A 14,350-nucleotide genomic window follows, 5' to 3' on the forward strand; every position below is an offset into this window, starting at 1 on the left:
CAGTCTTTCTTGATGTTTTATTGATCACAGCACGTATTCTCTTGGCTGACTGTTTATTTCTTCAGCCAAAGTGGATCCTTAAAGTTCAGAATGACCCATCCCCTTGGGATGAGCAGGGGTTGCAAATAAAGTCACAGCTGCAGCAGTGCACAGTGGCTGAAGGACTGGCTTGTTCACAGCTGCAGCCTCTTGAAACTCTTGTCTTCAGAAAAAAAAAAAGAAACCCCCAAATTCCAGAAGAAGGTGGTGCAAGAGAGGAGGAACAGAGTGCACAGGGACTGGCTGGGTTTAGTGGTGTGGGTTGGAAGAGCAGGAGGAAGGGTGCTGTGTGCCAGAGTGAGTTGTGAGACCCTTGGGGACACTTTTCCCATAGGGAAACATCCCTTTGCCCTCTGTGGATGCTTTCTTTACACACCTTTTGAGTAGGCCTAGTGCTACAGCCAATGTGGTCGTGCCTGGATCCCCTTTTCCAGGGTAATCAGCACCAAAATGTGAATATCTCCTTGCAGGTAAGGAGTGTCTCCTTCCATCTGGGAAGTAGTGCCCACCCTAGAGAGGAGCAGAGGTGATGGAGCCCCCAGGACCACATTTTGTTACCACAGGGAAGATTTAGTGTCTGCGCTCCTTCTCTTATCCCCCTCATGCTTGGGTCAGTCCTGGGGTAGGAGCCAGCTTCCAACACAGGCTGGGACAGGAAGAGGATGGCCACAACAGGGACATAAAAGCAGTGAAATCTTCATGCCCTTCAGAGAATGGTGGCCTGCTTTTAGCTGGGGTGTTGGGAAGAGCAGGCAGCTCTTTGGAAGCACCAGCTCTTCTAGGAGCCCTGGAACAGGACTGTAGAGCAACACAGACCCAGAGGAAGACTGAAGAGCACTGACAGGTTTTAATCACTCCACAGCACAGAAATACACAGATATCCCAGTGAATAAAATAAGGGAGTCAGAGGGAGAGCAGGACAAGACTTTGGAGGTAGAAAGGAAGGTTGAACACACTCAATCAGTGGCAAAACAGCGGATATCACTGAAGGAGTTACCTCTCAGATCAATGTGTGCGGCTGCAGAACATTCCTCCTGTCATGCTCTAGGTGGAGAAAGAGCACCAAGCCTTGGGCAAGGGACTGCAGTTTTATTTGTTCATCTGCCTGAAAGCATGAGAAGGCTCCAGAACTGTTCTGTTCCATCCACAGCTGATTATAAAGGGCATTGCTTAAACCTTTATAACTGAGAGCACCCTCTTTGGTCACCAAAAATCCCTTCTGTGATCTACAGGTCACCCTGTCAGCCTTGGGAGTGAGAAATGAGTGAGAAATGTTATTCAAAGACTTCTGTGTTTGCATGCTGTGAGTTTAGATTTGGGACCTTGCATTTAAAAATAATTGTTCTGAATTTCCCTCCAATTATTGCACCCACAGCTGCAACTCCCCTCCACTGCACCACTTTTCCCAGAACTAACATACAAAATTCTTTGATTTTTTTTACTCAGCAGCAGCTGCAGCAGGGATTTTTCTGTTTGCTTGTTTTCTCTCACTGTATTTGGTCTCCTGGCTATGACCTTTTGACAAAATGCATAAAACATCTGGGAAGGAAAAAAAAAAAAAGGAAGGTGAAAAGAGGGGTTGTTTCAGACTGCAGATGCTGTGACAACCTTTATCATTTAACCTTAATTATAGGCAGCAGAGCCATGGCCATGGGTGTAGTGTCAGCAGGCTGAAGTCTGATCCCATCTGCTGTGCCTGAGCATAGCACTTTGCTGTGGGTTAAAGTCTGGGAAATGTGATGCTCTCCAGTTTGATTATCCCTTAGTCTGCGTCTTTTCCCCCTGGAGCGTGCTCCAGTCTGGCCCGTGTGCTCTGGTTGCCTCACAAGCTCTTAAGAGACGTCACGGGGGATTTTGGCTCGTTGTGCCTTTTTCCCGTGCTCTGGGGATGCAAAGCAGCCGCGGACCTGTGGCGTGCAGCAGCTGAGGAGCCCTGCTGGGGTCAGGCCTGGGCGCAGTGACGCACGAGAGCCGGGCTCAGCGCTTCGCTCGCCGCTCTGCCGCGCTAATTTTTCCTCCGCTAACCCCCGTCACCCTCCTCCTAATGCTCATCCCCACATGAGTGCACACAAATCCAGCAAGAGGATTTGGGAGCAGCTTAGACAAATGGTTCATTAGGGTCTTTTCTCTGCCAAGTGATGGCTATTTTTTTTTTTTTCCTGAGGTTCCCATCACCACGAGCTACTGTAAAAATAAATTCTCCAAGTCACCGGACAGATGCCACCGTAACAGACTCATCTGGCATGGAGGTGTGAGGGACAGGCGTTGTTATGCTAAGAGATGGCTTTTTCTGCTCTCAGTTAGGCTGCTGGATGAACACAGTGGGGGCTTTTTCTGCTCTCAGTTTGGCTGCTGGATGAACACCATGGGTCCCTGTGAGCCAGATAAAAGCTGTGATTATTTTGTGTTTCTCCTCAGCACGGGCAGATTTGTAGATCCTGTGGTGCTGCACAGGTACTTCTGAACCTGGTGAAGGTTCAGAGAGATTCACCCCTTACAGGACGTGCTCCCTGCATGTCTCTGGATGTGTGCTGTTCAATCGCTGTAGGTTTTCTAGTTTAACTTTAAAGAACCTAATTACACAGGTAGCCTGTGTGCACACAGAAGCTGGTGGAGAATCGAGGTGGTTTCAGCATCTCCAGTACCAGCAGGTCTCTCAATACCTCCCACTCTCTAGCCTGAATCAATAACAAGCCTTGCCTGTCCAAACCCCCTTTCATCAGTGTCCCTTTTAGATCTGATCCTGCCTTCTTGCCCTGTCCACCATCCCTGCACTGACAAACACCTCGATGCCCAGTCCCCTGCTGCACCTGAGCACTAAACAGCTACTGCAGCATTGCCTGCAATCAGGCAATTTCTGGAGCTTTCCTGGGTGGCTTAATGATTCTTGCAGTGATGCCTGCATTCAGTGTCTAGGGCTTCCCCTGCAAGCCCTGCTCAGACAGAGAGAGGCAGACTCAAACCAGGACTGGGTTGTTCACTGCACGATCACCAAGTGGCTACAGGGTTTGCAGAATGCCTTTCACAGAGCTGCTTGTCCTGATCAGACCACTCTCTTTCCATGGTATCTTCTCTTCTAGTCTTCCTTCCTGTAGACTTCCTCTTCCTCCTGCCTCTCCTTCCCCACTACATCAGTACCACTTCCTCTGCACCAGCAGATAAAGCCACTTTTCTTCCTGGCTACTCACTCTTCTTCCAGGCTACCCACTCCTCCCTGTATTCCATACTTTCCCAGTGCAAAGGCTGGGTGTCAATCCTTTGGAGAAGAAAATTCTATTTGATCACCCTGCAATAGGCTCTGTAGGATGATCTGCTCAGTGCAGGAATGCTCATGTGGACTGTGAAGAAATAACCCACATCTAAACAGTCAAGAGCACTGGAAGAAAAACAAAACTATTCTATAAATTCAAAGTTATAGCAAGTTGTGGTTTATTTTTAAAGAGGTCTCTATCTGAAGATATATCTTATTTATTTATTCATTGATTCATTTATTTATTTACTTGAGGTTTGCACCAAACCAAGAATGGACATAATTTCTCCTTTCTTCTGAAAAATAGCCAAGATTTTAATTCCTCAAGGTGTTGCATCATTTGCCGTAATTATTTGCTTTAGGCGAGTAAACATCGTGTCACAAAACAACCCTATGCTCTCAAGCTCTCTGGTCTGAAAATAAAAATGGGTCTAATTTCCAGAGCCAAGGGAATATTTTATACATCAGGACAAGGGGCCATGGAAGGCTCAGGGAGATGAGATCTGGTTGCAAGGCAGGGGGACTCTCAGCAGCAAGCTCTGTGGAGTTGCAAGAGAGACGGTTTTGTTGAATAAAAAGGGGAGTGAAAAGGTCTGGAATTGCACCTCTGCCAAATAGTTTTACAGGATGATACTCACCTGAGGTCTACAGATGGGGAGAAGCATCACTGCTTAGCAGCTCTAAACTTCCAAACCTGCTCCTGTCCCCGTTCTCCTGCTCTCTGGGTGTGTGTGTGAGGTGCTCTCTCCACATCTCCCACTCTCTGGGAGCTGCTGCACGCTGGGAAGCAAAGAGCATCCCTCATTCCCTATGCAAATCCATTGATGAAAACATAAAATGCATTGTGCTGCTAAAACTTGCTGAGCTTGTTTGACTAAGTGCCAAGGATTAGCAGCACGTAAATTCACCATTGATTTGACAACAATGATATTATGTGCCCTAAACACTGATGGGATTTGTTCAGTGTTTAGGATGTGGGCTCTGAGGTGGAAAAAAAGGATTGCTAGTAATTTTTTAAGCCTCTTTGGCTGCACCAAGGCAGACTGTTGATATTATATAAATTCTTTAGATAAAATAAATATCAGTCTTTGGATAAGTAGAGTGGATATTTAACTTTTCTAGTGTACAGCTGAATTGTAAATCTGACTGTAGATTGCTGTAAGCTGTAAAATAAAAAATACCCCATCCCTCTAAAATAGGCAAAAAGGAGATGTTGGAGTAGAAAAAGAATCACAAAGGGCAGCAATAAAACAGAGGATTGTGCCTTAAAAATGGTGAGGTGAAGATTCCTTTTTTTTAGTAGAAAACTAAAAATGTCCCCTCCATGACTTTTTCCCCACTTGTGATTGTCCCCTCCAGGCTCTGGTGTTCAGTAACTTTGCAACCACAGTCCCTGTGGGACGAAAGCATTGTCAGCATGAGTGGGGACCACCTGTGACAAAACTTGGGGTACAGGGGTTGACCATGCATTAGGCAGGAGCTGCAGAGGTGAGGGAGGGGAGAGCTGTGGTGGTGGTTTGCACCAGGACAAGCTTAGCCAAGAGTCTGGAGCTCAGGGGCTGCTCACCTGCTCCCAGCTGGGCAGCTCAGGGCTGTTTGAGAGGCATGGGAATTTGCAGGGTTCTCTAGGGACTTGCTTGTCTCTCTTTAAAAGAAAAGCAAGCCCAGTTTGGTGGCGGGTCTTTGTTTGGTTATTTTTTTTTTTTCAAAGGTGCTCAGCATGTAGTGACCCTCCTCCCACTAGCTGGCTTCTTTCTTGCTGTGAACTATCCTCAGGAAGGGGTTCTCAAGTGTTCTTTGCTTTTAACAAGAATCAGAAATTAACATAATAATAATTAAAAAAAGGAAAACAACATCTGCCACTTCTGATGCCAGTCCTCCCACTGCATTGCCCTGCAGCCCCAACCCCAGATAAGCATCGTGCCAATTGCACTGATAACGTGGCCTCGCTGCCTCCCATCCATTACAAACTTTAGCAAGATATCAACAGCACTCAGAACTCATCAGAATCGCCGCTTTCCTGCTTTCTGTGTTGTCTGGTGGGGAGGAAAGTGAATCTCGCTGCTGTTATAATCACCTGCCCCTTCCTCCAGCAGCATCCCAGGTCAGAAGTGATGGAAAGGTTTGGAGCTCCTGGCTGGGAGGAACAGGAAATGAGTCTTATAAAGAAAGGGCCCTTCCCTTAAAAAGAAAGGAAGAAACAAATGCTCTGTGTTCATTTCTAGGGAAAGCTTTCAGTAAGTGCTTAGCAGCCAAAACTGATAACCACGAGCGAGCCTGCCCTTTCAGCTTGACTGCTTGCATTCTGACTTCTGTGACTTCATACTGACTTCTTACATCCTTCCCAAAGCTAGGTCTATGCAAGATTAAGAAAAACATGGTCTTTTTTTTCTTTTCCCCACTCACCAGTTTTCTCAAACACATTATGTAGTATTTTCCACTGCAGCAAGGGTGGCAGGAAGAAAACTTGCAAAAAAATCTCATTATTACTTACCCTAGCTCTGTGTCCCTCTCATGATCTTGTTTTTGTAACTCACAGATTTCTATGAAGTGGAAACAATCTGATTGGCATGCTGCAACAATTTTATCATTAAATATTGCCAGAGATTGCTCAGTCCCTGGTATCATCACTAAACAGCTGACAGCTAAATGCAAAGGACCTTCTAAATGAGTACAGTTGTATTTTTGGGGGTTGATATGTCTGTTTGAAAGAAAAAGCACTGGGATGCATCCCTGTTTTCCATGAGAACCATCTGTAGAGTTGCATCCTCTGCAGGGTGGCAGGGGGCACTTGGCTTGGGAGGAAAGGCAGATCAGAGCAGAGTTTGCCTTTCTTGGCTCTCCTGGGGCTGCAATGAACCAGTTGGAAATGGGAATCCCAGTTCTATCAGCACTTCAGAATCTCCTACAAACCCTCCACAGTCGCTGCTGACCAGTCACTGCTCCACTTCAATATTTGCTTTTCTCTTCACCCTGGGCTTGTACAGACCTTGGCAGGGGGGTGGAGACAGTCTTGGAAATGGGGAGGTGGGAGTCAGTCATGCAGACAAGCTAAAGAGCAGCTAAACACGAGCCAAGGCTGTACCTGCTTGCTGATGGCAGCTTTACTCAGGAATGTGGTCTGGGATTTCTTCTGGGCAACATCCTTTACTGAATGTCTCACTCATGTGCTGGCAATTATGCATCATGGTTTAGGAAGTGATTGTTTCAGAGGTAATCTGGACAGCAGAACATACTGGAAGACTTCCTCAGCTGGCCTCACATTCTAAACCTGCAATGAAGCTTTGGAAAAAACTGCCTTTGATGCATTGCTCTTGGATGTGCTCATGACCATAGGCATTAATTTTCTTCCATTTTCTTCCATTCCATTTCCACCAACAAATCTCACTGCTTTTGCTCAGCAGGTGATAATGATGATCAAATGTTGTGAGTCTTACGTGGTCTGGTCTGCTGAACTGATGCAAAATTATCACTTTCCCTTCTCGTACCAAATTCCCACTGGGTGGGATTCATCTCACCAGCTTTGCTTGTCCAGAAGGAGGTTAGAATTAGAATTGCCTCCTCAGCTCCCTCCTGAGATACAGACACTGCTGAAAGGGGTCTCATTTCACCTTTCCTACCCACCCACATGATGACATGATCTGGAGGCATCTGTCCCTCCACTGACTGGACAGGCAGCACGGACAACTCATTTGAACTGGACACAGAAGTTTTAGACCATTGGAAGTCACATGTGATGCATCTCAAGAGACTGTTTTGGTTTTTTTTTCCCAGAGGCATGCAGGCATTGTGAAGTCTACATCAGAAAAAAAAAATCCTCTAAATGAAATTTTCATTTTGGTGACATATTTTTGCCCATAAAAGACAAAAAATATCTCTCCAAGACATATGGATATGATTTATTCCAGGGAAAGCCATGAAAATGTGGGTCCAGAAGAAACTAAAGACATAAAACCACAAAGTTGGCTGCTGCTTTTCAATTACTTAAATGTATGGTAATATACATAATTTCAGATAAAATTTAGTTGAAGACGTATTTCTCTTTTTTCTCTAAAGAGCCAATTTCTTTCATCCCACTGAACATACAGAGGGCTCTGTTCCATCCCAGTGGCACAGGTGCCCAGGGAAGCTGTAGATGCCCCATCCCTGGAAGTGTTCAAGGTCTGGTTGGATTAGGCTTGGAGCGACATGGGCTCCCTCCTTCCTCCTGGCATCAGTAATCCAGGGAATAATGTGGGGCACATGCTGGAGGTCAGAGCTCAAGGGTTTGGCAGTTTTGTAAGGACTGAAGGATGCCCAGAGAGGATCCTGCCATTGTGTGCATTGCTCTGCCATAACCCCTGGTTTGGGAAACACAGAGAGGATGTTCCCAACACACTTTAGGGATGGCATTCACACCTCACCCCCTCATCTGGAGCCCAAATGGTCTGTCAGACTCCCAAATCTCTCTCACTTTCTGTGTGAGCACGGTTCCCACAGTTCCTCTACCAGCCAAATAAATGACTTGCTGTGTGTGTTGCAGTGAGTGGTTTGGGATTTGAACCTGTTCCTGTATCTCTCCTCTCATTTTTCCTCATATCCTGCATACCAGGTGATGCATTCTGCATCAGGTCACTGCTGCCAGTTGGCTCAATACAGGTTAGCAGATCTGGCTGGCTGAGGAGAGATTTTTTTTTTCTTCTGGGACAAAGTTCTTGAAGAAAAATCTTGGTAGTACTTTATGACTCGTTTGCTTTCCCTTAATTTCTCAAACAAAATGACAGATTTGGTACAATGGGAATAAATGAGGGGTTAGGTGTCTCTCTTGTGGTTTTTCCCTCCATGGCTTGGGGAGGGATTGATCTCTTTTTGACACCTGATTTTAGTAAAGCCTTCATGCCATGGCCAGACCACAGGGCCTTTCCTTGCTCTGTAAGGTGGAACCTAAGCTCTTCTCTGTCTTCTTTGCAGTCCTTACTGTGGTTTTGGGTGTTTTTCTGCTCAAGTTTTTGCTTTTCATGAAGGAAAGCCTCTGCAACAGGATCTTGTGGTTCTTACAATTCCTCCAAGGCCAACAATTTTCCAAGACCACACGGTGCCTGGATGCCAGGTGATTCTCAGCTGAATGTCTCTTTGCCTCAGTGCTCTTCTGAATTTAGGTCCTCTGGCCTGGACTGATCTGGTGTCTCCCAAAGTAGAGGACAGGATCTCAGCCACCCTTGGTTTCTTTAGTCCCTGGCAATGTGAGAGGACGATTCAACCCCTCATATCTGAAGTGCCTTTTGGAAGTGCCCTCTCCTCTTTTTCTTTTGTTCTCTGCTGACTGCAAAAGGTGCTGAGATGCCCAAGACTCCCAGCACGGGTACTTCTGCTGCTCAGAGGCTCCTGGAATGCAATCCCTGCATCTCTGGATGTGATGGGAATGGGGTTTCAGCTGTGGCCACAGCCTGTGAGCCTTGCTGTGGAGCTGGGCAGCCTGGCTGCCCTTTCACTGCCCAGCCACCTCAGCTCTCTGGCAGAGCCTGCGCTCCAGCGGCGGGCACGGTGCCCATTGCCCAGCAGTCCAGGGTGCCAGATGACCCCTTAAAGGAGGCTTTAAGTGAAACAGAAATGAAAAACAGCTGTAACCAGAAATGCATGTTAAGCAGGATCTGTGCTGTGACACCACGAGATAAATGGATCTCCCACATCACTCCTAAATCAAAACAAGGACACTCTCAAGAGCAGCTTTGGGACTGATGGTATGGTCCGAGACCAAGCTTATTTTTCTTTCTCTCTTTTGCCATAAGTATTTTTTGTTAAAAGTTTTTTTGTTTTGTCAGACAAAATATGATGCTCTGCATTATTTGTTAGCCTTGCTTTCCTGCCAGTCCTGCCATGATCCCTGTGCCAGGGTCGTCAGGCCCCTCTCAAGTGGCAGAGGCACTTTGTAGCATGTCACAAAAAAGTTTCCCTTTCTTCAACCTGAATCAGACCCTTTTTCCTTGCTTGGGAGAAAGCTGCTTCAATTATTTGGAAGAAATCTTGAGTCTCTGCTTCAAGGAGGGGCAGAAAAGAAGCAAATTAATGAAAACCCAGGATCGGGTTATGAAGACCCACAGAGCAGATCTCTTTCACAAGCATCCTTGAGATGCCACCGGGGTGTCCTGTTCAGCCTGCTTGATTCCCCAGGGGACGTGCCAGCACCCCTGGGCACCCCATGCCTCGCAGCCTGCTGCCTGGCATCATCCCTCCAGGACATCTGGCACCGATTCCAACCAGACTGTCATTTCCAGGTCAGTCTCCGCATTTCTGCTGACCACGTTGCCTCCATCATGAGATCATGTCTTTCCAGAGGAATCCTGCTAATGCCTTCATTCTGCGAGGCCGGTATATATAGGGGGAGCTTCCCTGGGGCTGCACTGCGCAGTCCAGCCAAGGCATCGCCGTCTCCCCAGCAGCGGCACTGCCCCTTCCGCTCTCCCCTTGCAGCCACAGGTCTCAGCAGCAGCAGCAGCAGCAGCAGCAGCAGCAGCAGCAGCATGGACATTACCATCCAGCACCCCTGGTTCAAGCGTGCTCTGGGACCCCTCATTCCAAGCCGTTTGTTCGACCAGTTTTTTGGAGAGGGTCTCCTTGAGTATGACCTCCTGCCTTTGTTCTCGTCCACTATCAGCCCCTACTACAGGCAGTCCCTCTTCCGCAGCGTGCTGGAGTCGGGCATTTCAGAGGTAAGGGCCCTTTGATTTCCTCTCCTTTTCCTTCCTCTCCCTCCTTATGCCTCCACCTGCTCCTCCCCACCCACGTCTCACACTGCTGTAGCCCCGTGTGAGGGGACAAGGAAGACCCCAGAGCCACAGCCCACCCACCCCTTCTTGGGCACAGAGGGAAACCCTTTCTGGGGACAAGGCTTCCCTTGGAGAAGCAGGAACCATTTTGGCTCCTTTTGAGGGTTGTTTCCAACATGTACAAGGCTGGTTTTGCTGCTCTGTGCCCGCCAGCCGTGTGGTGAAAAGCAAGGCTGCTCCCAGAGCAAGAACCTATGAGGGCAACTCGCCTTGGGAGAGGCCCCTGGCAAGTGGGAGCTTTCTCCACCTCCTCGTCCATCTTGGTGGTTTTAGTAATCCCTCACTGAAGGACCCTGGAGCAATTTTCTGAAGGGAACTGTAGGGGAATGTGTAGCTGTGGGGGCCATGGTCTGAAATTCAGGGACAGGTGCTTTCTGTAGCCCTCTCTTACTGCTTTCCTCTCAGAGCTACGACCACAAAGAAACCATAAATCACTGAAAGGACAAAACACATGCTACCAGAGAGTCTTACAGTGGTTTCCATCCCCTCTCTGTGCCTGGTCCATCTGGCAGGTCACTGAGTGCTAAAGTGTCCCTGGCACAAGAACAGCAGCAAGGAGTGACACCTCTCCCCAGAGCAGTAGCCAAGGTGCAGTCTCCCAGCATCCCTGACACCTCCCACGGCCTCTCAATGTCCCTGGGTCTCCACAATGGGAAGAAGACCCCCACTGAGGCCCAGAGTCACAGAAGGACAAACTACCAGACCACCTCTTTTCTGGCTTTGAATCTGTGGTGCTGTTGGTGCTGCTTCCACACGCAGAGCTCAGGTCTCACTGTGTGACAATGCTCGTTTCAGGTGAGGTCTGATCGGGACAAGTTCACGATCATGCTGGATGTAAAACACTTTTCTCCCGAAGACTTGAGTGTGAAGATTATCGATGACTTTGTGGAAATCCATGGCAAGCACAGCGAAAGGCAGGTAAGTGGAAGTGACGGTGATGGTGGAGCAACTGGGGAGCCCAGCTCCGTTTTCCTTCTTTCCAACGGTTCTCAGCTGAAAGAAAAAAAAAAAGAATCTATCAGAAGAAGGAGTTAATTATGAATTGTCATTATTGGCATGGCCTGTTCCCATAGAGCCCCCACCTGATATCTGACAATAACAAGCTAATCCACTCCTCTTTTGTTTATTTTCAATCATCATCTTCCATAACCGTCAGATGACGATGTCCATTGTTCACTAATAACACTGGGCCAGACACTGAACATCATCTGGCGCTGCCCAAGCGTGGCTGAGTTTTCATAAGCCAGAATCCTTAGTGAAAACAGAGTTTTCATATGCCAGTCTGGGAGAGAAAAGCAAGAGCAAACAAAACAAAAGAAAACCAACCAAGTGCCTCAGGCTTGGAAACTTTTAACACGTATGTCATGGAAATATCTGTGGGGGTCGAAAAGTGAATTATACCAGCAGGGGTTTAATTCTTCTCATACACATTTTTGGCCAGACAAAGCTCTAGCCTGGAAACAGTATGTATTTTTTAATATAGTTATTATTCTCATGGCCAACTTAAAAAAAATAATTGCATTTCTCATTCTTTTGGCCAAAAAAAAAAAGGGGGCCAGTATTGTGTACTTTGGCTGACACAGCATTGCAGCCTAGTAAATAAATACATGGGTGCACACATCCACCTTGCTTTTACCTTCCCAGACCTCCAGACTTTGTCTCCAAGCATCCTTTGAAATCGGAAGCCCAAATCAGGTCCCAGCCTGCGATCAAACCTATGGCCAAAATCACTCTGCTCAGCTCTTGCAGCTTCAGGGGTGTCACAGGGGACACCTGCCCCTACAAACCTGTAAAATTAAACCCAGCAGAGATGTGCCCAGAGGTCCTGGCAGCGCAGTGCACGATAAGCCAGGGGGAATGTGGATCTCCTGCTCCAAGGGAGCCAGACAAAGGGAGGAATGGTGTGGTACCTGAGGGTTTCTGACAAGCCTTCCCCCCTTTCCCCACTGCCTCTCAGGATGACCATGGCTACATCTCCCGGGAATTCCACCGCCGGTACCGCCTGCCCGCCAACGTGGACCAGGCTGCCATCACCTGCTCCCTGTCCAACGATGGCATGCTGACCTTCTCGGGCCCCAAGGTCCCCTCCAACATGGACGCCGGCCACAGCGAGAGGCCCATCCCCGTGTCCCGGGAGGAGAAGCCCACCTCCGCGCCCTCCTCCTAAGCCCACCGGCCACCGCGCTGCGCAGGCTGCCACCGCCTGCAGGCCTCATTCCCAGAGCCATTGCATAGATATCAGTGAATATCTAGAGGGGTTTCTCCTGTTGGTTCCTCCCCCACTTTGTTTCCTCTTTTTTTTTGTTTTCTTTTTTGTTTTCCCCCTTTTCCCTTGGATGGAACGAGGGGCTGGGTGAGCGGCTGGTGGACTTGGAAGCTTAAACCTTGTGGGGATGGCATGGATGGCGATGCTGCCATGCTGCTGTACTTGCTGAAAGGGTCTTCGTCCGGTGCTGTAGCCCATATCCACCATCAGGTAGGAAGGAGTGCACAAGTAACGCTGGCTCCTGGTGCACCAAGCCTTGAGGCGAGGCTTGGAGCAGGGGAAAAGCCCTGCAGAATTGCTGTACCCCACTCAGAGTTAAACTGGTTACTCTCAAACAGCAACAGAGCCAAGCCCCGCACTCAAGACCCCGCGTCCGTGTGACGAACCTGCCATGAGTGCCTTGCAACTGCAGGAGAAATAATAATAATAATTAATAATTAATAATAATATCTCACCTCCGGGGGGTTGCAACGCGTATTTTTTTTTTTTCAGCAAAGTGTTTAAGTGTCTCTGTTCACACCTCTGCCCTGTCATTTCCCTTCGGGACAACTGACAGGAGGACAAGCACGTCTTTCCACTGTCTTTGTAGGCCCTCGGGGGGGAGAGAGGCGGGCTCACGGCTGTGCAGAGGCTTCTCATCCCCAGCCAGCTCTCCCCAGCCTGTGCGTGACACACCGTCTCCCTTGCTCTCTCCCTGTAATTCTAGGGTAGCTCCACCTCTTCCACTGGTATCTGGCGCTCAACCTGAGAACGTGGTCAGTGGCGGTCAATAAAGTGATATAGGAAACACGCAACCGGCGTTGGGGTTTCATTTGTTCCCTTGTAAGGCTTTTGAAGGTCGGTGTGGTGCCCAGCACCACTTGGAGGGTGTGCTTTCCACCGCTGGAAGTACATTTTGTGAGGATGAGTCGCTTTTCCTTTCGTGGTCTCATTATCCCTCATGCAAGCAAAACAGAAGGATCAGAAAAAGAACAAAATTCAGCAGCCTGACCACCACCCCATTCCTTCAGATCATTTTGTCAGTACAAACAGCAGTTCAAACCTCATGGCCATGGAACCACGTGAAGGATTTAATCTGAAATTAATGACTAAAATTGTTTGATGGCAGGGTGAGCGGGGTGGAGGTACAAACTCTCCCTGCAGCTGCCTCACATGAAATCTACAGCTCCAGGGTCTGCATGGACGTGAATACCCAAGACTAAAGGTTTCAGCACTCATGCTCTACTCAAATAGCTTTCCACGCAGATGGATATCCAGGGTGTTTAGGAAAGGCTGGTGACTCCACATCCCCATAATTTACCACACAGGTAAAATCATCTCGGACAGTTCTTGCTCTGCCAAAAAACTGAGCCCACCAACCTCCTCCTCTTTGATGCAGATTAGCTGTGAAAAACAGAGAAAATAAATGCAGTTGTTTGCTGGTTGTTTTTTTTTTTCCTCACGGCGTGGGCTTAAATATTAATATGACCCATAAACACAGAAGCTCTGGGACTATTTAAATTTAAAAGACACTTTCTTCTGCCATATCTCGGCCAAAACTCAGGGAGGCCTGGGAGTCAGGAGCAGAGGCATCGCCTCTTATCCAGAGAAAGGGAGTGTGCCCTGGGGCTCTTCCCAGTCCCCTGCCTGCATCTCCGAGGGATCATTACTGGGACCAGCATCACAGCACCTCTGGCACAGCCTGGGAGAGGGGCAAGGCTGCAGGAGGGGGAAAGTGCTGCAGAAGCAGGAAAAAATGGGGAAAGGCGGGAGATTACTGTCTGGTAATTAGAAAGCAATAAATCCCCTCAGCGTCTGACACTATTTTAAACCAATTTTTTACTGAGATTAATTACAGGGCAATCTCGGAGCTTTCTACCACAGATTGTGCAGCCTGTTGTGTTTGCATCTCCGGGGGAGGGGCGTGAATGAGCGCTCTTTGGGAAAGGGCAGTTTCCTTCCAGGAGGGAGCTGTAGCTGCAGGCATGGAAAGGGCATCTTAACCAAACC

General features: G+C 48.2%; 1 protein-coding gene across 1 annotated transcript; it reads left to right on the forward strand.

Annotated features, from left to right (window-relative positions):
* Positions 1-9,789: 9,789 nt before the first annotated feature.
* Positions 9,790-12,262, forward strand: CRYAA (crystallin alpha A). Its single transcript, XM_069028266.1, has 3 exons — positions 9,790-9,978; positions 10,891-11,013; positions 12,053-12,262. Exons 1-3 carry the CDS (start codon positions 9,790-9,792, stop codon positions 12,260-12,262), a joined length of 522 nt encoding a protein of 173 aa, XP_068884367.1.
* The last annotated feature ends 2,088 nt before the right edge of the window (positions 12,263-14,350 follow it).

This window comes from Aphelocoma coerulescens, chromosome 1 (genome assembly GCF_041296385.1).
Source record: "Aphelocoma coerulescens isolate FSJ_1873_10779 chromosome 1, UR_Acoe_1.0, whole genome shotgun sequence".
Taxonomy (NCBI): domain Eukaryota; kingdom Metazoa; phylum Chordata; class Aves; order Passeriformes; family Corvidae; genus Aphelocoma; species Aphelocoma coerulescens.